Source organism: Archocentrus centrarchus, chromosome 1, assembly GCF_007364275.1.
Source record: "Archocentrus centrarchus isolate MPI-CPG fArcCen1 chromosome 1, fArcCen1, whole genome shotgun sequence".
In the NCBI taxonomy this organism is placed as follows: domain Eukaryota; kingdom Metazoa; phylum Chordata; class Actinopteri; order Cichliformes; family Cichlidae; genus Archocentrus; species Archocentrus centrarchus.
Genome location: NC_044346.1, coordinates 18,001,771 through 18,028,648, shown reverse-complemented (window position 1 = coordinate 18,028,648; position 26,878 = coordinate 18,001,771). Strand labels below are relative to the sequence as shown.

The window sequence follows — 26,878 nt, the reverse complement described above, 5'->3', positions numbered from 1 at the left end:
TAGGACTCATGTTATTTTAAAGAGCTCATAGTACCATATCACCCCAACAGAGCATTTCATTCTCAGACTGCTGGCTTTTGTGTGGTTCCTAGGGTATTTAAATGTAGAATGGGAGGCAGAGCCTTCAGCTTTCAGGCCCCTCTTCTGTGGAACCCGCTCCCAGTTTGGATTTGGGAGACAGACACCCTCTCTACTCTATGGTCCGAGTTAGACAAGTCATTATGAAAATGATTGATGGTATTTTTCACTGCATTAGAAATTCTTGGTTCTCTTGTTCTCATGCAGCCATTGAACAAGGCTTTCTGTTTATGTTCAGCTTTTCAAACACCATTTTCCTTAGAAAAAAAAGGTTGATTATTAAACATTAGAAAGTCTTAAAGGAGATTATAGTTCATTTTTGTGTTTTTTATTTTTAGGAAATTATTCCTGCAATTCAAGTCTTTATTTTTGCGTACAACAATTACAGTTCTGACACAAATTTATATGGCAAAGTCCTTTATTTAATGTTACAAAAGCAGTGAAAAAAATTCTAGTAAGTTTCAGTCAGGCTGTGACCAAATAAAAGGTAATTCATTTTTTGCCTAATGATCTTGTTGCTGTGACGTCTACGGCTCAAACAGGAATGGGAAGTTACCCTGGCCCTAGAGAAATTTCAAAAGAAATGTTATTGAAAATCATTATATTTGAAAATCAAATTTCCCAAATGAGATCAACGACTGAATGTATGGATATGCGTGTATGTGAAGCCTTTCAAGGTTGTCTGTACTTGTATAAAATCATACCTCATCAACTCCGGGGCCAGATGTGTCACCACGAGGGTCAGGAGGAATTGTGGTAGGCTCTTTCTTTGACCCCAGTGGCCATGTCTGTCATAGAGCAGAAGCAAAAACATGAAGCAGCTAAACAAAATGTTCTATTGCTTAATTTAGGAGAAACAAAGAACAGCAACAGTGAACACTCACCTCTGTCTGTAGCTTTGGCTTGGAAGCCTGCTGAAATTAGATGATATGTAGAAACATTAGATTGCAAACTTTTAAAGTCACAGCATAAACAGTAATTAAGTAAGATTTCTTTTAATAACCACTAAACTGTCAGTGAATTGCAAGCATAAAACTAGCAGGAAATAAGCACCATCCTGAATAAATAAGCTTACATAAGTGGCACTGATAAATAACCTATGTGTGAGGTATCACTCAGCACTTAAGTGCCACTGTGGTGGCATAAATTCAGAGGTTATCTGCTAAGACAGACTGACAGTGTGGTCAGTATGGCAGACAGCTGTCATTGCATCACAGTTAATGTAGCCACACAGTCATGATTCATCTGCAGCTATGTTATTATCATTAAGTTGTCTTTGAGTCATCATTGTAACAAAGATCTTAAACTTCAAAGTAGAGATACTTGGTGCAGCATTTTTTGGTCATTTTAGTTTTTTTGCCTGAAGGCATGTTTTTGCTGAATATATTTGTTGCATCAAATTAATATCAGGTCTTGTCTTAAATAAAAGCAGGAGGCTAAAAGGCTTACAGGAACACTAGAACATTAGAAAGTGCATTTTCATTTATCAAAATGTCATTGCTCTTACAAATGAGATTCCTTCAGGTTTTTTTTGTTTTGTTTTGTTTTTTTTATCATTTTCTAGAGTTTGCTATACTCCAGCTTATTTTTCATGTCTGACCTGCAGAGGGAGCTGTGGTCTCTGTGTTGTTCTCTCCAGGTTCTGCTGGCCTTTGTTGGGCTGCAGCACTGCATTATTCCTCTGCTGGGGATAGCCATAAGCTGGTACAAAGTAAGGGAAACTCTGCGGATGACAGAAACAATTTAAATGTCCACTGAAGATCTAAATAAATGTATCGACTTTTCAAAAGAGGGCAGGATGTTGGATTTCACACCTGATGCCTGCGAAGCTGAGGATATCCATAAGATGGATACTGAAACTGTGGAAACATCTAAAAAAAAAAAAAAAAGATTTAAAAGCAATTGCTAATTCATTACTTGTAGATGCACGTAAACTTTAGCACATCCAACATCCAAAATAAATCAATGATTAAAAACAACAATGTGTTTTTAGGTTGCCATACCTGCATAGGGTTTTGGGCCTGCTGAGGAACATTAGGATTGTTGGGGTCTTGTGGAGGTCCAAGCTGCTCTTGCTGGCCATTGGGGAGAAGCATAGGTGTCAGCTGGTTGCCCTGGTTGGGGACCAGCAGTTGGGGTCCCTGGGGCCCAAAAGGACCCGCCACTTGAGGGTTTAAGTTCACCACCTGTGGGGTGAACAACACCTCGGGCTGTTGCTGCAGCACAAACTGTGGTAATATTGACGAGCCCTGCAGAAAGAGGGTATGGTCATGTCAGCCTGATTTTTTTTTAAAAGCAGACTTTTTAATGTTTTACTTTGGAAAGCACAGTATAGGGTAAGTCAGGTTAATAAAGAGCTGCATCGTGATTAGCATCTGATAAGCAACACACTGGTTTTGGAGCTCAGTCTTTACCTGCGTTTGTCCCAGAGCTGCAAGAGCTAATCCATTCAGTCTCAGGATCTGAACACAAAAAGGGCAGAATTAGAATGACTAATATTTCTTTAACTGTCCAACAAAAAGAAATGTTTTAACAGCTCCTTACCTCATTGCTATTGCTCGCAATAATACCAATCTGGACCTGCAAAAGAAACAGTGAAAAAGCACTAAATGGGATGTTTAACATGACACATTATGTGGATAATTTATAAAGCCATAACTTACCGGCAGAGCAAAGCTTGTCCTAAACAGACAAATCAACAGGAGAGCAGTTTGCAGCTTCATGATGTCCTGGAGTGTGTACAAACAAACTCACTGAAATCACATAAGTTTACTGAGCGTCATCGAACCCATACATTTCACAAAGACACAAAGACCATGTTCACAGACGCGACAAGCTCATCTTACCGTTTCTCTGGTTCTGATTTCTCTTTCTGAGTCTGCCTCCTTACCTTGTCCGTGTCCCTTTTAAACCTCTTCCATCTGGTCTGATATAGTTTGCCACCAACCTGTCCAAACAATATGCGGTCAGTGTGACAGACATTTCTCATGGCAACAGGCTCAGACACTTACAACACAGAACAGGTAAGTGTGTAATTAGGTGTAAGTCATGTCTCTAAATACCATGACACGGTCTGTTTCAAGTTGTTAAGAAGTGTCCAAATAATCTCAGTTTAAAATTTTATGCAAATATAGAAATGTACCAGAACTGCATGTACAGGTCATCACTGTAGAATTTAGGTGTACAATATACACTTCATTTGTATGATCTTCTATAGTAAGTAAAGTTTATGTGCCAGTGTTAAAGTGTAATACAACAGTGTGTAATTATTGTAATTCCAACAGGAATTTTTGCATGTCATGAAAAAAAAAAAAAGAAAAGCAAAAAGTGGGAGCTTATATTCAGACATTTGTCACATCATGCTCAGACTGATGTCTCATTGGCAAATCATTTGTACTAATGGTTGCGTGTACTCAGTGTTATGTTCAGGACTTTTTTTTTTTAAGCTACAATGACTGACTTTTTTTGTTTTTATGTGCAGTCTATTTTTTGATGCATTCATGTTTTTATGTTGTTGTATTCAGTAATGTTTTATTAGAGTTGAAATACAATTAAGCTTGAAGTAGTTTTAATATGTGCCTAGTGCAAATCATCTTCCAGTCCACATGTCAAAGTGTCCTTGAGAATGATTCTGAACCCCAAATTGCCTCTGATGGACCCATTTCTGTGCACAGAATAAAAGTCTATGTGAATGGATGTAAAGTACTATATTAAAGCACTGTTTAAATGCAGTCCAGTCCATTTACATGTCATAGGAGGAAAGTCTTAAATGTCACTAATGGCTCTGTTTCATTCATTTGGCTGTGTGACTGTGAAACAACTTGCACAATCCTGGCACTCTGAGAGTGAAGCAGCTCATTTGAATTTAACCATCTTCAGATTTACCATGGATGGATGTAGGAGGGGTTATTTGAAAGTCTATCAATAAGTGACAGTAGAACTTCAGAAGTGGATGGCCATGTTTGCTGTAATATGTGTGTTCACCCATTCCTCTTGATATTATCACACACTTCACCTTCATCTCCTGGACAAATATTTCTGCATAAAAGCAAACCTGGTCCGATCAGTAACGCCATAAAACTGGTTAAGTGGGATTAGTGAGAATTGGTTTGGTAGTTGTGTTTGTTGTTTAAATCTACTTTTTGTCACTCTTTTCTAATCACAATTTATAGATAGCCTCTTCACTGTCAAGAATGAATTGCAGTTTTATGAAACTATTATCATATATGTCCTTTAGATGGCAGCACAGATCCACTGCATGACTGATGATGTTCAGTTATATTGGTGCAAAATCACACAAAATAAACTTTTTTCTGTAGTATGATTACTTTTATTAGACAGCAAACATGAAATTTATTTTGACTGAAATACATTTCAAAATAAGTGATACCACAAAATGCAAACCACTGTAGCACACTTAAAATCAATCATAAAATCAATTTATGAATTATCACAAATGTTAATGTTTAATATTATGATATCCAATCTTTCTTGTCTGCATAATTCAAAGCTAATGTTACAGTAATGGCATCAGCTTAATTATTATTATCCTTGTCACAGGGCGCTGTTGTTGTCGATGCAGAGGGAGCTGGAACCTGAAGAAATAAGAAGGGAACAACAATCATTTGTCTAGCAGAATATGCAGTTCACAAATTGCGAGTAGGTGTGGGAGGTTTTGTGCTTGTACTTTTACACAGTCTCACCTGAGTATCCACAGTACTCTTCAAGGTGTTTACCGCTTTCATAATCTGACGCTGAGGAGTCACAGAGTAACATTTAGCCGGTGTAGTTTTCATTTATATTTCACACAATCTATGAAGCTACAAGTTCATTGTTTCCTACCCTGAATCTTAAGACTGGATCAGGCTGAACTGGAAGCTGCTGTGGTGCAGCAGCACCTGTGTTCCCCTAAACAAAGACAGCAAATTTATCATTTTGGCAACCAGTAACCACTGATACGCTGATGTTGTAAAAGGAAAGATTAATTACCACCAGAGGTTGTGGAGGAGGATTGATTGGTGCCATTTGGGGTACTCCCATGAAAGGAACCTGATAGTAAAGAAGAAAAACAGATGCTGCTCTTAAACCTGTAACAGTATTGCATAACTTTTGAGTTCTGTGTGCCACACTAACCGCATTGACTCCAGGGACAGGGTAGAAATTGGCAATGGGAGCCGGGACAACAAAAGCAGGAATTCGAGGAACAAACTGTGAGAGGGGAAAATGCCAATATCACTGTTATTTAGAATTACTGTAAAATAACTGTATAAAATTACATCATAGCTTTATATATTCAAATTCAAATCCAGTGCACTGACCTGAGCAAACTGGGGCTGCCCAGCGACACCTGCTCCACCACCAGCTACAATAGGTGGGTTCAGACCACCGAGCAGCATCCCAGGGTTTCCTCCATTTAAGGCTCCTCCGTTCATAGCATTCATAGCGTTCATAGCATTTATAGCTGCTAGCAGCCTCGCAGTCTGCATGGAGCAGGAAAAGGTCTTTTTGAGTATGGCCTAATTTGGATTATTGTGCAAAATATGTATAAATTCATAGTCTAATTGTATCTTACCTTGCCTGCATTAACCTGAAATAAATTTAGACAAGACATTACATTAGCATAGATAGATAGATAGATAGATAGATAGATAGATAGATAGATAGATAGATAGATAGATAGATTCTACTCACATAGCTGATGGTTGCTACAAATGCTGTGAAGAGAAGAAGCTTCATTCTGCACCTTGTATCCTGTAAAAACACAGACAGCTTGCAATTTTTCACTCTTGCTTCAACTCTTATGTGCCCAGAAAGCAGTAACAGTAACTCCCTGTATTCAAAGGGCCTTTTATCAGTCGTAGAGATTATTATGAGCCAATTACAGAGGAGAACACTGGCTTGTTGACATGCTGTGTTTGTCACCTGTGTGTCATAGGAACTTGCGATATGGCACCTATGGTTTTCCATAATACGATTTAAAGAAATGTAATGCAGTGGGCTACGTGTTTTCAAAGAAACTTCAACATATTGAGACATTGGCATTGTTCGCGATAGAGCTGAGTGACCACAGAAACATTACAGAGTGATTCAGTGTTGCGGGATTGGTTTCTAGGGGTTTTCTGGAAGCTCCTGACTTAAAACCAATATGGGCCATGTTAATGTTGTGGGTTGTGGTTATAAGAGACAAACAACTGACATCATCATCATCATTAAGTACTTTTGTAGATCACACCATGAAAAATGTGTGTGTGTGCTTAAATTTTATCAAAGATTTTACCTACACTGTTTCAAGCTACAGACTGTTTATGAGAAGATGTTTGAGATGCCACGAAAACACCCGAGTATAAATGGCATCTTGTGATTTGATTCATGTCTAGAAGTATAAATGGCACGTTGCCTGCTGCTGTTTTATAATTAAAAGTTGAAATAAGTTCCCCAGACATGGCGGGTGCCTTACTGTAATTTGTGATGACTTTATAACAGTCGCAAACTTTTTATGTGCCCACCCACACTCCATGCACTCGATGTATACAATCACTCACAGTGACTCTCAGAAAATCAGTTCATCTGTAAAATTCTGACATTTAACAAGAAGACAAAAACAGAAACCATATAGCGTGTTTCATCAGAATATTTTCTCAACATTTTTGGAGCTATTACATACATTCCCTGTGTGGTTGGGTGGTTGCTTTGTCACACGGTGAGGCAGTCTGGGAATGTTTTCCATTTGCTGACTCTGCAGCCGACAGCAGACCAGGTAAACACCCTCTGTGGAAGTCTGGTCTGGAGCTAATTACACACTGTCATGCCCTTCTAATTAAGAAACTCTTTTTTTTCCCTGTTTGCACTTTTAAAGGACAAATGGTTTTCCCTAATGCAAATATAATTGATTTATGTTTTTTTTTTAATGTCACATGCTTTTTTCCACTCATACCGGGATTTTAGTGTTGATGTGATGGATTTATGGTTTTCAGATGTTCAAATTAGACCCTCTGCAAGTATCTACAAGCAGTGCACTGTAAACAGAAGGTTGTGTATATTTTTATCTGCCTCTTTTTCAAAAATAACAGCCATCAGAGGAGCCACACCCATGACGCTACTGAATTTATTCAGTGTTTTGTTCAAGGACACAGATTTATTTTGTACAACAGAAGTTCAATCATTTATTGGTCATTAGTTGCAATGATTTACAATACCAAACTATGAAGCGGTATTAATAGGAACCATGATCAGGATTTAGCAGTGAATCTGTGAGAAATACATGGTTTCATTCCACTTGCGTCTCCTCAGTCTCTACCCCAGAGCATTCTTCCTCATCTTCAGTTGCCATAATCTTCATTGGTGGAGACTGCATCCTCCTGAGGCGAGCTGCAACTGACCGTTGAAACCTCACCCTGCCACTTGGCTTTGCAGCACCACCAATGCCACCCAAGGGTTGCTTGTTATTTTGCCCGACTACTGACATCAGCTGCACTTGACCGGGGGTCAACATGACAGCCTGAGGCACTCCACCGGTATTTCCCTGTGGCAGCACCGCAAACACGTTGACTGGCCCACCTCCAGCTTGCTGAGTCGCCAGCCCCTGTAGTTTCATGGTGGCTCCTCCTGCTTGGCCCATAAGAAGCGCACCGCCTTGCTGGAGAACTGCAACTGGAATTAGTTGCTGCAGGGGAGCTTGACCTACAGGGTTCCCAAGTGGCTGGATAAAGAATGAACTACCAACTTGGACTATTTGTGCCACAAAGGGTTCACCAATCAGTGGAACCCCATTTTGAGCCCCGATGTTTGCACCTTTGGCAGCTCCTGGTCCTCCATTGTTGTTCACTCCCCTATTGGCAAGTGCCTCAGCACTCCCTGAAGACACATCACTCTCCACCACAAGAGCCAGGCTCTGAAAAATAACCCACAGAATGCAGTACATGTTTTAGCTCACTGAAAGCAGCAGACGATCAGCAGGTGAAGAGCTGCTTCTTTCTTTACTTATATAGAAGGCGTCAGACTAGGTGATCACCAGAAAAGATCCAATCAGAACACTTTATTTCAAAACAACGAGATGCTGTACTCATCATGACCAAGCAGCAGGCTATTTTTTTTGCTTTGTTGCCTTGTAGGAGGCCATTATTTAGGCTCTAGTGGCAAACCAAAATCAACCAGTTAACTACCAGTGACTTGCATTCTTAAAACCATTTTTGTTGAGCTCATACATTCATCTCACAAAGGAACACAAACACAGACACAAAAAAAAAAAAAAAAAAATTCAGAACAGGATCTGACATTTACCAGGGTCTTTTGTGGGGAGCTTTATTTCGGCACAAACATAAAGAAGCAACAGAGTTCACTGAAAATATTATGAAATTGTGAAGTTCTTTGCTGTCCACAGACTTTAATTTGCACTGTTTTGAAACATAATATCAGAAGACAAACATGTATACATTTGCTACTAGGTTAGGCAACATAGTTACTATTTTACATTTACAAACAGGGGTCTGTAATTGTCTTCTATACCTTTGTGTTTTTAAAAAGTAATCCTGCACTAAATCGGTCTAACACAGAAATGCCTGGTACTACTGGGCACTGGATAATGTACAATGTCTCTTCTATTATTAGCTGCAGTAAACTTTGCCCCAGTTTGGAATGCATTGGAGTAAAGATTTTGAATACAACTGGCAAAAAATAAAGTAACTACTTATTTCTTCTAATAAACGGTTCAAGCAGCTCAGTCTAAATTACAGATCAGTGATTTAAATGTCCATGCTTAGTCTTACACAAAATGTCCTTTATAGCCAGAGGTAAAATGGATTTGTTCCATCTGTACTTTACAGAGTGTACAGTATCTTTTTGAACAGACAAAACTTCAAGAGCCAGATGTTGAAGCTACAGCGTTGGAGCAGCTTTTGCAATCTTATGTGATAGACGAGGAGCAAAGTGAAGTTCAGAAAAGCAGGTTGACATCCATATCCTCTGCGGAGAGAAAAGTTACAAAGAGTTAAAGCTGTCACCACAATTATTAACTAACAGCTCAAGAAAACATCAAATCCTGAACATATTTTATAGCAACATTCTGGCTCTTCATCTGAAACCCCCACTAGCTTTGTGATTATATTGGCCCTGACTACAAATGTATTAGGCCACTTATGGGAAGGTTTCTCACAAATATAAGACATGATGCCGCTCTCACCATTCTTGATACCAAAACAGGAAATCCACTCCTTAAACGACACCTGTTTGTCTTTGTCGGCATCGCACTCCTCAAAGAAGCGAGAGGTGCAGTGCTCCATTGGCACCAGAGGGACCCTGAGGGGGGCCAGCTCTGAGTGGGACAAAAACCTGTGAAAAAAAAAGAACAGCTTTTGATCATTGTGACCACATAGTATGTGCATCATGAATGAGTAATAATTTTCCTGGCAAATTAGTCCAGAATTGGGTTTTATATTATTGTTGCTACAATTGTTGTTGCCTATTTAATTATTTATAATATAGCCATGTCATGAGTGTCCCCATAGTGTAGTGGTTTATACATTCACTTAACATGTGAGAGGTTAGAGACCAGGAGGAGACAAAAAAAAATCCCTTTGGGGTTGCATCAGGAAGAGCATCTGGTGTAAAAATCTCCCAAATCAAGTCTGCTGTGGAGACCCCACTTGAATAAGGGAGCAACCAAATGAAGCTTTTTGTTACATCTGTGTCAGGTGTGCTGTGGTTTTTACAGTCTGTCAGTCATCTATGACATATATCTCTTTATGTCAATCTATAACCAATAGTGCCTTTGTATAAGATAAGCCCACAACAATGCAGGAAAAGCCTTGGCCTACAATATGATAGGTTATCTAAAAGAAAGTGAATGTCTCACATTACAGCTAAAAACATATAAATGTATTTAGAAAGCACAGTATATGTAAAAACAGTGTATGACAATGTACCTATCAGATGGGTGTTGATCCAGCTGAGCAAACTGCCAGTGTACTGGGTAGATGTACATGTTGTAGTTCTTCTCAAAGTCCTGTGCAAGGAGCTCAACAGAGTGATCGCCTGCATGGAGGCGCCGCTCACTCTCGAAGATTTTCTTCACCTGAAGAATACAGAAGACCACACTTTAACTGTTTTTTTGTTTGTTTGGTTTTTTTTTGTTAAAAAAGTATTTGTTAAAAATATATATACTTTTGAGCAGTAAGTCTTACTCTGAAACGCTGTTTAGGAGTGAGGAAGCCAGGCGTCATGGAGTCATGCTCATAGAGCTGGAGCAGCACATTTTTAAGCCAATCCCTCATTCGTAGAGGAAACTGCACCAGCTCAGTGTCCACACACTGAGGTATCACTGAGTGAGAGAGAGAGGACAGAAAAAGAGCATAAGCTGTGTCAAATAATTCTTCCTTCACCATACTAAATGATACAGTTCGCATAGCAGCTAAGTACAGCCTCACATTTGCATGGCCCAGTGTAGTCTAGATGAAGTTTGTGTCCTTTCTTAGTGCCCTCCAGGTTGCATTTAGTAGCAAAGAGTTCACATGATGTGTCATACGTTTTGTTGTCTGTCCCACAAACCTAAATGAAATGCAGAGATACATTTAGTTGTTGTCCTGGAAATTGCAGCCTGAAGGTTCAAAAGATGTCTTTCAGAGTTTTATAAAAGTAGGACTTGTGCATTCAAGGACCCAACACAAAGATAAAATTCCAAATGTGTGGTTTACAGCTCACTTTCACCTCTACCATCAGATGCTTGGCCTTCTCACAACAAGCAGTCTGGGGCAAATAATATCAGGAAAATCCTGCTGGCTCGCCATAACAGACAGGGTACAGTAGTTACTGCTGATCTTAAAGAAAAGAACTCTGCTTTGGCTTTCGATAAAGTCAAAATACCGTCTCCCAACAGCAACGTCTGCGCTTTGTTGTTCTTCTCTTCACTAAACAATTTGAAAGCTGCACAAGGCTGCTGCTGCCCACGAGCAGATAAGGGAGTCTCAACCACAGAGCATAACATAAAATGATGCATGAGTATAAAATAAACATAAATGAATAATTATCAGTAAAGGTGATATTTCTTTCATAGGAATCAACGTGGTTTGCACTTACATGGTCAAACTCATTCACACTGGGAGGGCATTCTGACGGCTCTTGACACACACAGCCTGGCTTATTGTCCGCATCAAGTTTGCACATTTTTCCACGTTTGCAGCGGAAGTTTTCACACGGATCTAGAAGAAAAGGCAAACGCTGATCAGATCGCTGACTTATAATTCGCCTGATTTCTAGAAACAGTGATATAAATTATTTATTTTGCACTGGCTTTTTTGATTTTTTTTTTCTTACATTGGAAGCCAGTGAGCTACAATAAGGCCACATCATTTTCTACATTCCTTTGCCATCAGAGTTGGTATAGTGATTAAATTCAACTTGATCTCTCTTATTCACTCCTTAAGCCTGCAGGGCTGTGTTTTGGTAGTGACTGTGAAGCACAGAGGCACTATTCATGCGGAAGCTTGAGCAAAATGATCCAGTCAGCAGATTCCCCTATGAGGCTGTTAGGATGCTGTATTAGTATATGGTGAATGCTGCTGCTGACCAGACACTCTGCACTTCTATACTCTAAGAACAACACATTATATGAATGACACAGCTTTAAATTTAAGAAGAAAAAAAAATTCCTTGAAGCTTTTTATCAGCCTGCATCATATACATTATATAGTTTGAAAGTTTCTTCTATGTTTACCAGTTTCAGTCTTGTGTTCAACTACAGATGTTTTAGTTTAATCGTATAATCCTGTTGTCATCATTTTCTCACATGCCTGTTAATGGACCTAGAAATACTAGTAACCCTGTCAGAGGAGGTTAACGAGGAAGCTTTCAATAAAAAATAATCAACAGCAAACACCAACCAGCAGGGGTTTCTGGGAGATGTGTGCCTCCACCAAGTGAGGGCCTGGCCATTGGGTACAGATCAACTGTGGCTCTGATTTGCACTGGATTCATACCTACTAAAGGACCCTGGGAAAAGTTAAAAAACATGTAAGGGTGACATCATGCAATGTATACAATCTTATTGCTACTACAGTGGACTCTGACTGTAAACAGCTGATTAATGCTGCTGAATTGACAACGTTATCAACTTTAAAAGATTAAAGTTGTGAACTTTGTCATTTTAAGGTGGGCAGTGAGCATGTGGTAGGTTTGAAAAGCTTTAAAGCTGGTTTGTGACGTGTGACAAATCACTGCTTTTTCTACACTCCACTGGTGCCTGGCAGATTGATTGGCTAGCTGGGTCATTAGCTTCCTATAGCTTCACAAAGCATCACATCGGTGGTTATGGGAGAGTTGTTTGCAGATGCATTGTGCAGATTCTGTCCACTGTCACTTTTTATCAAGAAAATTAACCAAACTTCAACTCAGTTCTCAAACCTGCTCACATGTGGGTTTATTTTGAAAAGGCTGAGAACTGTTTCCACCCTAGCACTAACACTGGGTTAGTGGAAAGGAGGTACCACAGAGTGGTGAAACTAAACCAAAGCAGTAAAGTTGTGGGCCAGTATAATCAACAGAAACACTTTGTATAACTGTGGGTAACTGAGATTGGCCAGTAATTCTGTATATTCAATAGTACAGGTGACGCCTTATATGTTCTCCTCAGCCTTTGCAATATTAAAACAATGATAATCCACTGTAAAGAAAGGAAATCTATAGATTATATAAGCATTACCCATTTCCCTGCCCTTCTCCTCTTTGCCTTTTGCACTGTATTATCAATGTTGCTGCCCTCAGACTCCTGAGGATCCTGTTGGCTCTGTTCCTGCTCAGGCTGTGTTTCATCCCTGTGTGGAGAGTGCTTCCTTGCCCTTTGGTTTTTCTTTTGCTTCCTTGTTTTTCCCTTGGTGTGACTTCCACTGTCATTCTTACTCTTCTCTTCCTCCTTTCCACTCAGCCTGGCCCTCAATTCAAGCTCTGCATTGCCCATCGGTGCTTGATGGTCCACATTTGGTTCAGGTTCTTTACTGGCACTTATGTCTTGGGTTGGAGAATCTTTGTCCTCGGTCTGAGGGACTTCCTCGCTGTGTGCTGCCTCTGTGTTTTGCATGCCTTGTTCATAGTCATCAGCAATACTGGCCAGCTCTTTCTCATTGGTTTCTTTCTCTTTAACATCTGGGATGTCTGTTTTTGAAACAGACTTGGTGTCATCAGAGTGGGTTTTGACATTAGCTGGTGCCGTCTGTAGATGTTGTAGAAGGCTACTATCAGCAGCATAGTCAAGATCAACTGGAATCACTGATTCTGTGCTGCCATCTTCCTCTGGCAGTGCTTCACTGTCACCCATTTTGCCAACGGGTTCTTTCTTCTTTTCTAAATGGGTCGTCTTCTGCACCTTCTCTTCTACTACATCTTCCACAGTCTCTTCCTTCACTTCTTCCTCATCCGGTAAATCTTTCTTTGCCTCTGAGTTACTGTCTAAATTCTTCTCCTGATCCTCAGTGATCTCCACAGCCTCACTAGACTCAACCTTGCCTTTATCAGCACCTACTTCTTCCTCCTCCAGCTCTCTTGCTTCAGCTTCATCGTCTTCTTCAGCCTCTTTCTTCAGGAGGTCTGCCAGTTCTTCTTCACTCAACAGAACTGCAGTGCTTTTCTCTCGCTTTTCAGCTCCTTCTTCATCTTCCTTGTTAGCGTTGTCTTCAGAACTCAGTTCCTCATCTTCCTGCTCCTGGCTGCTGGCCTCAAATGTGACTAAAGTGGGTAAGATCTTTGGCTTATTGGCTTCCTCTGTGATAGCATCCTTAAGCAGGAGAGAAGAAAAATATTTACTGACTCATTCAGTATTAGAATTTAAAACTGTAAAACATGCTGCAGTACCTTTTCTTTGGCTGTGTGCAAACTCTTACGCAATCCATGATGCTTTCCATGGGATTTACTTTTTACCTGGAGATAATTGGACAAATGTGTAATATGTATCTGTACAGTGAACATAGCTCATGTTGTGTTTTTGACAAATTTTACTTGTCAATTTAAGAATAATAACAATAACTTTGCTACTCACAGACAGAGCAAATGTTGCTGCCAGTAAGCAAAGGAACACTAAGCAGGCCCTCATACCTGTAACGTTAAAGTGAATCATTTAAACACTGGACAAAATTACAAAAACAATTACATGTAAGTTTTGATGTTTTTTAAATCACAGCAGAATTAAATTTCTCAGAAAATGATCACAAAAAAGGCTAAAAAGCAGAAGTTTTCACAAGAAAGATGTGAACTTGGCACATCTTTCAAAGTGGAAACAACCGAATGCATCTGTATGCAGCCAACACATTCATGACAAGCAGAGCTGTGGGCCCAGCCTCCACTATCACCAAGGTTACAGGCCTCTGATATGCGCCTGGCTCTCAAAAGTCACATTCAGAGCTAAAGTAAACACCGGAGACCACCAGACTGGAAAAATTTGACTAAGTCCACAAACTTTTTTGTGTCTCTGGAGCCCAACAACACAGACATTGCTGGGTCTGTCTGGTAAAATGGCTCTCAGCACAGCTCTCAGACATGAAATTAATGCAGGCGGGAGGGTGTACACTTTGTGCAAGAATCAACCAGAGCAAGAAGTCACTATTTCTACTTTTATTTAAAAGTTATGAGACACTACTACTACTACTACTCATATTACATGACTGCACACTATTTAATAAAAATAATAGATTCTATTAAAACTTTCAGGTGTAAAGATTATGCATAACCTTGACTAAGCAAAATATTATATTTTTCTAATATTATACTCACCAGATTGGTGGAAATATTGAGAGTAAATTAAATATTACTATCACTTTCTACAAAAAATAACATTACAAGGCATCGCTGTCAAAAGCTCAGTAACATAAAGGTGTGACTTTCTCAATAATGGCTGCATAAGAGATCAAGCCACAGTCGCTGCCTACAGCAAACCATAGATTCACGGCAAACTAGTTAGTAAACAGGATGAATCTCAAACATGCTATTTCCTTATTTATAAACTGCACTAATAAAAGCACTATTTAACAGTGTTAGTATCAGTACTTAGGATTTTACCTGAGGCTGGCAGTTGCAAGAAAAACGAGTATCCCACACAAACACCAGAGCGTGCCTGTGCTGAACCTGTGAAGATGTCCTTTTGTATTCAAGACAGTGCACTCTGTCCACACAAACTGCCATCCAACATACACGCACGCACACACACACACACACACACACACACACACACACATGTACACACGTATGCACACACAAAGTTTTTTCAGGGTCTACAATGCCAATGCTAACTTTGGGAGGGCCTTTGGGCTACAGAGATAAAGAGAGAGGCGGACAAAGGGATCCCACTCCCACGCTGAGCTTCTGTTGGGTGATCCACTCCAAAAAATATGCAACGCCTCTCAAAATGCTTCTCAAAAAAAAAAAAAAATAGGCACTCCAGAGCTCACAACCACATTTGGCAGATTTATTTTATTATTATTTTTTTTATTGAGGACAAGCTGTATTCAAGAGAAGGGTACAATGGTATCTACATCTGTTAAACACTGTGGAGCCTCTGTCATGCTTTAGACTTTAGACGTGATGTTGGGGATCTTGTCAAATTGATGGCATTATGAACACAGTAAATTGCATGATCCACCGTGCAATACCATTTGGAAAGCATCTGGTTAATTTTTTTCAGCATGACAATGATCCCAAACACACTGTCAACGCAGTAAAAGCATACCTGCATAGAAAAACACACTCGGATGGATTAGCCTCCTCAGCGCCCAGACCTCAACATTATTGAAGCAGTGTGTGATCATCTTGACAGAGAATTGAACAAAAGGCATCCAAAGAAGAGCTTTGAATGTCCTTCAAGAAGCCTGGAAAACTATTCCTGAAGACTACTTAAAGAAATGAGAAGACATGGCTAAGAGAGTTCAGACTGTGCTGAAGAGTAAATTTTCACTTTCAAGCTCATTACAAATATACAACCTCTGTTTTGTATACCACATTTCCATTTATGTTAGCACATGTTTTAATAAATTGCTGCACTTTCCTAGCAAAATATCAAGAAGTGAGGGGTGGCTCAAGACTTTTGTACAGTACTGTACACTATTAAACAGAGGGGCGGGTTTTTTGTTTTAAGGAGATGAGGTTATCTTCTGCTGAGAAGCAGCGCCAGAATAGAGTTTGACATGATGCTGACGTTGAGAGAAGGGCTTCATATTGAGAGAAACACAAAGAGAAAATATAAAGTCTCTATCTGAAATAAAGGATTCTCTTCTTCTCATAACATGTTACTTTCTCTGTCAGCTGTATTCATTCTTGATTACATCAGCCAAGCAAAAAATACATCAAACTCAAACTTCAGATTTTCAAATCAGTTAGACAGAAAACCCCAAATCCCTAATGAATAAACTCAATAAACACTTTTTCCAAATGTGTAGTATGTCATTCATGTCTATAACGCAGCTGACAAAATAAAGAATCAAATGTTTACTGTCATTTAAATATTTGAAAAATCATTAGAGCTTTCTGCAGATGGATAAGCCTCATGCTGAACATAATTTCTGTTAATTGTTGTTTGTGAAAATTTGAAAAGTAGTATGTGCATGTTGTTTATGGCAGAATGAGGCCAGTCCAAACCAGCATGACCACAGAACAGAAACAATACACAATATTGGCCACTAGGTGTCACAAAATCCCAAGTGTGTTCTCTTGAAGCCATTAAACAACAGTATGACGGGAGTCAATGGTTATAGGAGCAAGAACTTTATAAATATCTTTCAAAAGTTTTACCTTAATTAACTGATATTCAGAGAATCCACACATCAGCTTTAAACACAATCAACCCATCAACCAATACCATATTGACTCAAAGATGCCATCTGTTAAAGAAGCTTGAAGAAGTGATATGATCACAGTCAAAAATATGTAATGTCGTATGAATGTCATGATGTGATTTTTAGTAAACTTCAATTGATTTCTGGTATCCGTTATTAGCCTGCATTATTACTAGAGATTATTAACACACTGTTTCACCACTAATTAGCTACTAATTCAAACATATTTAGGCAAAAGGAAGCAAAACAGAAGAAAATGATTACGTTGCACGTAATCGTAACGGGCAGATTGGAGCACCACCTCTCTATTAGCAGTCTGACAAATGCCTAGTTTCATAAAGAATATTAATATCACAGGTGTATCCAATGTCAGTCTGAAAAAGATAATTACATCATTAAACCTTGAATAACCTTAGGGTGAACGTGCAGACACTGTTGACTGTCTGCGTATCACAACAAGCATCAATCATCTTCTCCTCCACTCCTCCCCTGTGGTTTTGGCGGATAGCTCTGGACTGGTGAACATTCAGTCTAATTACAGGTTTCTTTTGCACAGCTGAAATCCAAGGGGAGGTTAAACAAGGAATTCTGTAATCTTATTTTGGGCCTGACCTTATAAGTATATCCAGGAAGCGATTATATGCCTCTGGGAGGAAATATATAGAAGCCTTTATTTGGGCTTCATACTGTACATGGCTAATGTTCCAAAAACAAGCACTATTTCCAATAACATCATTTAGCAGTGAATACAAAATATGGTTTGTTTTTGTTTTGATAGACTAAATTAATACTGTACTTTGCCATAGTGTGTGTGCGTGTGTGTGTGTGTGTGTGTGTGTGTTTAACTGAAACTAATCAAGTTATGTGTAGCTGCCTCAAGTTTTTTAAGACTGTTTATTTATTTCCATTTAAAATGGCAAAAGACTTTATAGCCCTTGTGGTACTTGTACTACTCGTAACCTGTTCCGTGTAATTCATTATGTGATCTGAACAGTAACAAAACTCCAAATAGAAAGCAAAGAGGGGGAAAAGCAAAAAAAAAAAAAAAAAAAATACCCCAAAACAGTTTCACCAGAAACAAGCATGAAACTGTCTAGCCCTCTTTTCCTCTCTGAGTGGGTGAGTTTATTTTTTCAACAGGCCACAGACCCTATAGTTTAGTTAGCTAAATTATATTTCACTAAAGATGTGAGAGGGGGTGTAGGAAATTTGGTGACTGAATAAAACCGCACATAGTGTGTGTGTGTGTGTGTGTGTGCGTGTGTGTGTGTGTGTGTGCATGTATGTGTGTGTGTGTCTGCGTGTCTGTGTAATCATCATCACGCCAGTGTGTGTTTTCTGAACTCCCTCTCCGGAACAAATACACCTTCGCATGACGACAAAAAAGACACATCCGGAAGGAAGTGATGCAATCGTCTTAAATGAACATACGTATATAAGCAGCCCTTGGAGTTCCTTCCAGCATATCTGTGCATCGTGCTTTTACTGGATTGACTGCCAGCTTCCATACGAGGTTCAGGACAGACAGATTCTCCTGTTTGCTGCCTTATAGACTGAACAAGGACCACCAGCTGCATCTCTTTACACCAGCTCTGAAATTAACTGAGGTAACTGATTATTTACTGCTTGTTTTTTTTGTTTTGTTTTTTTACCTTTTACTTTTGTTCACAACTCCTACTTTTTCAATAATTTTACTGCTCATGGCTTTGAAAGTTTTGGCCTGTCAGTTCGGTTTGTAGTAACTTAATATCTAGAAGTTCAAAGAGCAACATTGATGTGTCCTGAAAAGCTTCATTTTTGCTGATGTAACACAGCAGCTACTCTTTAAAATGAATTGAAATCAATAAGAATATTAATTACATAATTCTTTTACAGAATGAAGGTTCCCATCATAACATTTTGCTTGATTGGAATGGTTTTTTCCAACCCTGTGAGTATGAAAGCAAAACAAACACAACATTAAATTAGTCAATATTTATTCAGCATACTTTATTTATTTTTCACTAAACAGCCTCCCACCTGGCACTTTTATTTATTTAAAAGTGTTTCTAAAGTTGAAGGACTCAATTGCAAACATGCAAACATAATCATTAATAATAATAAGCAGTAATAAGCTACTGAGTCTCAAAGTAAAATATTTTCTGCATTAATAAAATGGATCTAATGCACATCACGACTACATGCATTTTTAGAAATAACAGCAGCAACAACAACAACAACAATAATAATAAAGTGTTTTCCTTTAAATAACCATGTTCTCTTTTTGCTTTCTGACAGATTTCATATAATGTTGTTTCAGTATCAAGTGAAGTTGAATCAAACTCGGTAAGTGTCCCCATGAATGCTCTCTTTTTTCCTCAAATTGCATCCCGTTCATATTGTTTCTGACAGTGAAAAAAAAAAACATTGTCATCCATAAGTCAAGCTAACATCTCAAAATTTCAATTTAACGTCAAATTATTTCAAGTCATTTTCTCACAAGTTTGAGTTAGCAAGTCTAAATTTTGACTTATGGTTGGCTTTTTTTTTTCAGTGGCAGAAACAAACTTCCACACATTTGTATTTCATACATTTGAGTTTCATACATGACAGGATCTATAACTACACAGCCTGCCTGCAGTGAAGCTGCATTCCTCTAACAGTCAGCAGAAAAAACTCACGATAGGCGTGGCTCCTGGAAATTTCTCCAGACCTCAAGATGATTCCTATTTCAGAGACTATTGTTTACTATACTTTTTGTCTACACCCACTAAGGCAGTAATAGCTTTTCCAAGCGAGGGTTGACATAAATGAAATCTTAAATGAATGTGATTATTGTTGATGTCGCAGTTATAGCATATAATTAAAATACATGGTGCTCTGTGCTTTTTTTTTTTTTTTTTTTCACAGACTGAAAGTGTGTCTGTTTCACAATCTGCTGAAAATGACACCTCGGAGCTTCAGGTAATGTGTATATTTATTTCAGTAATGAGTAAATGGTAAATTTCTGACTCTTTGCATCACGTTTAACTGCTGATTTTCACCCAAATGGCTCTGTGTTCCTGTCTGTGTTGCAGAGCCCAGAGGATAATGTCTCAAATCAAGTGAGTTATTTTGGTTCTGAGATCGCCACAACACACAAGAAAACATCTCATCTTAATACACACATCTAAATCATTTGAGTATTCACTGAAAATGTCTCCGTGTGTTTGTACAGAGTTCACAGTCAGAATCCTCAGAATCCACAGAGGACACATCGGAGGACACATCGGAGGACACAACAGAGGACACGGTGGGTCCTATGAGCCTATGAGCCATCAGTGTTACTGTGCATACCGGACATCACTATTATCTTTAAACGATTGTGTTATTTCTGGTTCAAAGTCTTAAAACCATCATCAAATTATTAAGAGTCGTGGGTATAACCATGCAAATTCAAATGCTAAAAGTTAATGTAACTGGAATCAAATGAAACTGAAGTAAAACTGTTCTCTCTGCAATCTATAACGGTTTTCTTTTCCACAAACAGACTTCAGAAGAGAGTGACAGTCAATCTGATGAGAATGATGGGGTAAGATGAAGCAAAATCACATATATTATTTATTTTATTATGTGTAGTACAGAATTACTGTGATGTTTTCTTGGCTCATGTGGTTCACTACCCTTCCACAGATAGACGCCATGGCTGAAACCAAAGACGACAGCATGAGCAGTGAAGAGAATGTCCGAAAGGTGTGATAAACCTTTTATGCTACCTGTTCATTTTATTGAAAACTGCTTAAGCTGAGTTTACAGTTAGTTAACACCGTGCTCTCTTCATTCTCTGCTTTAGAGTTGGGTACGAGTGTTTCCAAATACAGCGAAAGCCCTGAGCGCAGAGGACAGTAATGAGCTGCCCAACACAAACCTGCTGGTGAACCCCACAGACAGCAGCGACAGCGCCGGTGACAGCACAGAAACCACAGCTGCCACTAGTGACAGCAATGCCAGCTCCAGCAGCGAGAGCAACGAGACCAAAGAGAGCAGTGACAGCAGTGATGCCAGCATGAGTACAGAGGACAGCAATGCCAGTGACAGCACCGAGCTGCAACGGGTGAAAGCCAGAGACTGTGTGAATGGTACTCAGAGCTGCGAAAGTGAGGAGAATATCTTCCAGAGTATAGGAGATGATGCTCATTTCTCAGTGGACAATCTGATGGTGCCAGATGAGGATGAGAGGGAGTTAATGCTACGGTGATGACGTGCTCTTATGGCAGCCTCTTGTTTTCCTCTATGAACTAAAACACTTGGACCAGCTTGAACACTTGAGGATGAAAGATTTTGTTTTACACATTGCTTAATGTTTATGGTGGCATTATGCTACATGCAGCTAAATTTTTGTGTGTGTGTGTGTGTGAAAATTATTGAGGTGATATTATCCTAAGTGTTTACTTTGTTTTTATAATAAACAAATAATATAACCGTGGTTTGTGAATGGTTTGGGTGTTTTGGGACACTAACAGTACTTGTAGTGTGTTGAAATACCACCTTAATCAAGGATTTACCATTATGCAATTTTAAACCAATTTAATACATTTTACTGCACTGTTTACTTATTTACTTATACACTAATATCTACTTTGCAAATTAAGATTTTATATGCACAATATTTTAAAATACAGCCACGGACAGTGGCAGGCCTGCTAAATAAATAAAGGGAAAAAAAACATTTGAACCTGTCTCCACTTCTGCAGTAACATATTTTTAAGCCAAATGCAGCCCTGTTAGGGACTGAGACTTCTTATGTGAAATACCCCCCCACGTGGAAGAGGAAGTGAACACGTGTAAAACTTGCTCGCTAAAGCTAATGTTTGCTACGTGCTTTAGCCTGCAGACAGCTATCTGGGATTTGAAATTGATAATTAAATGTGAACGTTTTTAGTAAAAGTGTGCTACGCCAATGCAAACTAAGGTCATAACGGACCACTGCATCACTTATGTTACTATATATACTATAGATTGAAAATGGATGTAACATGGCCGGTTAGCTCAGTTGGTTAGAGCGTGGTGCTAATAACGCCAAGGTCGCGGGTTCGATCCCCGTACGGGCCAACTACATTTATTTACCTTCAGTTTTTGGTGACTGGTGATAACGATGTGTCATCCTTTCTTTGAAATTCCGGATATCCTATGCAGAAGCAGCTGCTCGTTACACAAATCCCGAAATGCGTCCCGGCCTACTTGAAAAGTCGGCACTAGATGGTAGCAAAGGGTCACTCTCGATTGTTTACTAATACAATTTACTTAAAATGAAGCTGCCAGGCAGGAGGAAACGAGGAAGACCTCAGAGGAGGTTTTGGATGTAGTGAAGGATGGTTGGTGTGACAAAAGAGGATGCTAGAGATAGGATGAGATGGAGGGAGGTGATCCACCTCTGCGATTCCTAAAGGGAGCAGCTGGAGGAAGAGCAAGATAACAGTCATGACAAAAAGATGTGAGATGTCAGTCATGTAGTCTATGAACACAAGCTCAGCCACATTAAGCAGGAATATGCATATGAGTGTAAAGAGGCTGCGTTCTAGCAATGGTTTAGACAGATTCCTCAATCATGTAATTAGAAGTAGATGGCTGAGCAAGCTTCATCTTTTATTTGGAGTACTGCAATAGCAGCAAAAAAACAGCATTTCTCCCAAGCACCTTTTTTTTTTTTTTTTTTTTTTTTTGAACATGTTATTTGACTGTCTGCTACTACTTCAACATATCAAAGCGGTACAGATTTTTTCCAGCATGGCCTTTTATTATTAAGTAACAACTGCGTAAGTTCTAAAGCTTTATTTTAAACAAATGTTGATTTCTGTGGCAGCCCTACAGGCTCCAAAAGTTATTCAATGCATTCATAACGCAATAAATTGACAGCTTCCTTTTCTCTTCTGCAAATCTGCACTGAAATCAATCAAAACCTGATGCACTATAGGACTTAAACCATTATGTTTAATTTAAAATGAAAAAAGGCAGCATTTAGTTCTTAGAACATATTTATTGCAAAATATTTTAATAGGTTTGAAATGTTAGGAACAATAAATGAAATCCCAACATCTTGCATTAAACTGATGACATTTACCTTGAACGTTTCGCATCTTAATGAATTTCCTCTTAAACATAAACCTCTTAACAGCTGAAAATGCAACAAAAGTTAAAGACCTTTGACCTTTTGAAATTACAAAACCTACAGGAACTTAACATTTTACAAAAGCATAAAACTGAACTAATTAAAAAAGAAAAAGTTTAACATGCCATAAATCCCATGAAAATCCAAAGCATGAAAATGAGTTTGAGTCACATTGTTATCTGGGAAAGTGAGACTTCAGGTGTTCCTTCAGTGCTGGTATAGTGGGAAGCTCTTTGTGACACATGTGGCAGCGGAGAGGTAGTTTCAACAACTCACTGGCGCCTTCCTTTACAGCAACCTTTCCATTAGTTTCAAGCATCTGAACGACATCTGTAGGAAGAAGAATACTGTCAGCTGTCAGTGCTCAGCCTCAGCCTCCTGGCAGTAGAATCTTTAGGTGGCACAAATCCCCTGGAAGCACAAGTTCTAAAACACATAATTACCAGGTCTCAGTAGATCTTAACGGGGTGCATATGAGCCTTAGTGACTTTATTTACCATTTCAATTCAAAAGCAAATGGCTAATGCTGCAGTCATCATAAATATAAACCACTGAGAATACTGTCACTTTCTGTGAATGGCATTATTATCGTAAGAATGGTTGTCCAAGGTTTTTAGTAGATACACCTATGGAATCAATTTGAAAATCCTAGATGACATCGTTATTGAGTTATCGTGTTCACAAGAGTTTCAGAAAACTTGACTTCTGACCAGAGATTCAAATTCATCCAAGATTTTTAGTAGATGCATCGATGATGTGAATTTGTACATCCTAGGTGGCATCATTCTTATTATCGCACTCACAAAGTTAAAACTTAGCCGCCCGTCTGTGACAATACTCCGCCAGCCTTTTTAGGCTGAGGGGTACAAAACAGTGTTTTGAGTCCACAGTATAAATTATTTGCTTTAAAGGCAAATGATTTCTTAGTAAATGCTAAAAAAAAAAAAATAAAGCTACTCTCACCCATAGACTCAATGAAGTAATCTGTTGTAAATGAGTTCCAGTGCTTTTTGTTCTTTAAACAAGGCGAATCAAAGTCTTGGCTGATCACATGGAGATGAACGTGGCTGAAAGAGAGAAACCAAAGCGACATAAATTTCAATTTCAATGTCACGTTTAAGTTGTAAACATCACTGGATTAAAAAGGCAAGTTTGATGCATTCACAGTTCAGATCTTGGCCACTAGATGGCACCACGAACAGCATGTCCAAAACAGCTTCTGTGCCAAACTGTCCATCACATTTCCCAAGTTTCTCTCCACTGCCTCACTGTGCTTTTATTTTAAAATACTGTGACAAGAAACAAGATGTTCGCAAAGCATTGTTATTCTAAGGTAGTAAACTGATACAGTTAAGAAGGCCAGATTCATTTGTGTGTTTCTGGGCCAGATGTGTGTTGAAGGCCCCTCTCATTTTGAGCTTGCGTTGCAGGTTTTATGCAAGTGGGACCACACCACAATTTATTAAATGTATTTATTTTCATAAAAATAATATCTACATAACATTGCTCTAAAATATTTTAAATACTTTTTTTAAGTGTTAAGTCACACACACACACACAATCAATTTAAAGTGCTTTATATGAAGAATTAAAACCAAATCAGGAGTAGAGGATAAAAAATTAGAGCACAAATGTAAACATTCAATGCAGAAAATGAATAATTAAGGTTCATTTACAATGAGTGGAAAACACATAGTGTACTTATTTTAAGCTTACAGAAGTTTGCATAAAATTTACCTTCAGAACTGATTCTGGTCACACTTTTTTAGCTTTGAGCATGACTGACTTCACAAGCTTTTATTCCTGAAAATAAAACTTAGAGGGAAAAAAAAGCAAAACTCTGACTTTGAAATACAAAACTCTAAATGCCCTGTAATGTAATGTAATCCACATCTCAAGCTGGTTAGCTTGCATATTACACTAACTGGAGCTCAAATAAGCAGCTGCCTGGTACACAAAAAAATGACGTTTATTTTGTTTTAATTTACTTTGAATAGTCTTTTCTTTTCTAAATTTCTCTCTACAATTTATTGGTCTTAATGTTTATTTTGTTCCACCCAGTGCTTGTTTTGTTTCATTCCATCTTTACTTTGTTGCTCTGTGAAGCACTTTGTAAAGTGAAAAACTAGATATAAATAAAGTGTATTATTATTATTATCCAGCTCCCCTGCAACCCTGAAAAGCATAAATGAGAGAAAATGGATGGACGGATAGACGGATGATTACTGATTTAAAACTATATGTATGGTTTTTTTTTGTTTGTTTGTTTTAAATGGCCTAAGTGTTACAGCACCATTCACCAACAGTTATGGCTTACCTCATGCTTGGGATGGCGTGGTATCCTGTGCGGAATGGAACCGAACTAGAATCTGGGCACTGCTGAATCATTTGGTCAGCAACTTCCTGCATGTGTTTCACCAGATCACAGTGCTCGGCACGCAATGCCTTCAGGCTGGGAATTGACTGCCACGGAAGCACAAGCCAGTGGTGGCGAGCTTTGGGGTATTTATCTTTAATAACTACTACTTTATCATCCTTGTATACCTGGAAAAGTTAAAACATGGCTATTATAAAGTCAGAATTCAGTGCAGTAAAAAAAATCCAGCTATGCAGCAGTAAGCATCACACCAATTATAATTCTCTTTTATAGAACAGTTACCTGCATGTTGGGGTCTTGCATTGAAGTCTTAAGGCCTTGGCTCCAGTGTCCAGCACTTTCCTGCAACAGATATCAGGTTTCTTCTGGATAATCTATTCATGGAAGAGCTATAGATGGTCAATAGAGAAATACATTACAATAATCAAAACAAGATTTTTCTTCTTACATTTCTTTTTGGGGCATCACTGTGACTGGCTGACAAAGAGATCCCTTCTGTTTGTTTGGCTGCTTTCATACTCTGAGCTTCCCGCTGGCTCTCTCGGTCCCCTGAAACAGACTCTCGTGGTCTCTTGGTACCACCTTGGCTGCCAGTAGAATCCTCTTTAAACTGTACAGTGTAGGGGTAAAGCTGATTGACAATATGAAGGCACTGCCCAGGCTTTATTTTGACCTCATTGTCTTTACCAACCACCACAGAGTCTACAGAGGTGGGGTTTAAGCCCAGCTTTGGAAGAAAAAAGGGGAGATATGAGACAGACTGTATAGTAATTAGTGGTAGTGGTAGTAGATTTGGGGGGGGGGGGGGGGGGTCCAAATAGCAATGAAAATTACCTTTTTAGGTACCTTACCTGTTTAACTTTGACATAACCTTTGTTGCATTCTGCTTTCAGTTCAACTGGTTGGAAAGGGATAACATTTGCACAGGTCAAAGTTTCCACATTTTTTATCACATCAATAAAACCTTTAAAGTTAGCTGCTTCCATGTCATATTACAACACCTTTAATAAAACAAAAGAGAAGTTTAGGTTGAAAAATCTGCATCTATATACAGCATATGATGTTTAATTGATATTTAAATTGGATGTACAGAATACATTTCTTTATCTTGAGATTTTTGGATTTCTCCGTGCTCGTTATTAAACTTCTATGAAATTTCCTTCTTTTTTTATTTTGATACTGTGACGCTTTGAGCTTCTTCGGTTCATTAGCTGATCTATTTGCTAACGCAGCTAGCATTTAAAAGCTGAGATGCTGTTACCTTGCTGCCGAGAGCATTTTTTGTCTTTGATAGTTGTTTCTGGGCCTCGCCCCAACACAACAGTCTGTAAATGAGGCAATCGGAGGGGTTTATGATTACCCTCCTCGCTGATAAGCCAGCAAACTGGCATTTTATCATCGTTTCTCTTTAGCCTTTCTGCCCGAGTTACATTTACTACAGCTCACGCTTGTTTTGGTCATAGACATACGTACGCCGAGAATCGTCGCGAG

The 26,878-nt window shown here is 38.8% G+C and overlaps 4 protein-coding genes and 1 non-coding gene across 8 annotated transcripts; 2 read left to right on the top strand and 3 right to left on the bottom strand.

Annotated features, from left to right (window-relative positions):
- Positions 1-515: 515 nt before the first annotated feature.
- On the bottom strand, positions 516-5,814 carry LOC115794601 (uncharacterized). The gene is made up of 17 exons (XM_030750236.1): positions 5,770-5,814; positions 5,651-5,665; positions 5,397-5,558; positions 5,212-5,286; positions 5,068-5,127; positions 4,921-4,986; positions 4,782-4,832; positions 2,925-3,025; positions 2,742-2,760; positions 2,623-2,658; positions 2,493-2,540; positions 2,082-2,327; positions 1,893-1,949; positions 1,679-1,801; positions 963-992; positions 783-866; positions 516-641 (listed from the first exon to the last, which is right to left on the bottom strand). The coding sequence occupies exons 1-17, from the start codon at positions 5,812-5,814 to the stop codon at positions 606-608; spliced, it is 1,254 nt and encodes a 417-aa protein (XP_030606096.1). The 3' UTR covers positions 516-605.
- Positions 5,815-8,364: 2,550 nt separating this feature from the next.
- Positions 8,365-22,078, bottom strand: sparcl1 (SPARC-like 1). 2 transcript variants are annotated; one of them, XM_030741328.1, is made up of 11 exons: positions 21,969-22,078; positions 14,099-14,154; positions 13,915-13,980; positions 12,770-13,837; positions 11,952-12,060; positions 11,149-11,270; positions 10,500-10,620; positions 10,257-10,393; positions 9,999-10,147; positions 9,257-9,405; positions 8,365-9,039 (listed from the first exon to the last, which is right to left on the bottom strand). In XM_030741328.1, exons 1-11 carry the CDS (start codon positions 22,003-22,005, stop codon positions 9,011-9,013), a joined length of 2,043 nt encoding a protein of 680 aa, XP_030597188.1. In that variant the 5' UTR covers positions 22,006-22,078; the 3' UTR covers positions 8,365-9,010. The 2 variants fall into 2 exon arrangements, with proteins under 2 accessions (XP_030597188.1, XP_030597196.1); XM_030741336.1 differs by lacking the exon at positions 21,969-22,078 and adding an exon at positions 15,115-15,193.
- Positions 18,359-21,149, top strand: scpp1 (secretory calcium-binding phosphoprotein 1). The gene is made up of 9 exons (XM_030741348.1): positions 18,359-18,490; positions 18,759-18,813; positions 19,161-19,208; positions 19,773-19,826; positions 19,940-19,966; positions 20,080-20,154; positions 20,392-20,433; positions 20,535-20,594; positions 20,695-21,149. Exons 2-9 carry the CDS (start codon positions 18,760-18,762, stop codon positions 21,097-21,099), a joined length of 765 nt encoding a protein of 254 aa, XP_030597208.1. The 5' UTR covers positions 18,359-18,490; position 18,759; the 3' UTR covers positions 21,100-21,149.
- On the top strand, positions 21,880-21,953 carry trnai-aau (transfer RNA isoleucine (anticodon AAU)). Its single transcript has one exon. It is a non-coding gene; the product is annotated as a tRNA-Ile (tRNA).
- Positions 22,079-22,858: 780 nt separating the features above from the next.
- On the bottom strand, positions 22,859-26,877 carry aptx (aprataxin). Of its 3 annotated transcripts, none has more exons than XM_030729019.1 (7): positions 26,649-26,877; positions 26,239-26,285; positions 25,836-25,997; positions 25,670-25,729; positions 25,328-25,554; positions 23,974-24,077; positions 22,859-23,340 (listed from the first exon to the last, which is right to left on the bottom strand). In XM_030729019.1, the coding sequence occupies exons 1-7, from the start codon at positions 26,776-26,778 to the stop codon at positions 23,186-23,188; spliced, it is 885 nt and encodes a 294-aa protein (XP_030584879.1). In that variant the 5' UTR covers positions 26,779-26,877; the 3' UTR covers positions 22,859-23,185. The 3 variants fall into 3 exon arrangements, with proteins under 3 accessions (XP_030584879.1, XP_030584871.1, XP_030584887.1); XM_030729011.1 differs by having other exon boundaries at positions 25,836-26,114; positions 26,649-26,876; XM_030729027.1 differs by lacking the exon at positions 26,239-26,285.
- Between the last annotated feature and the right edge of the window lies 1 nt (position 26,878).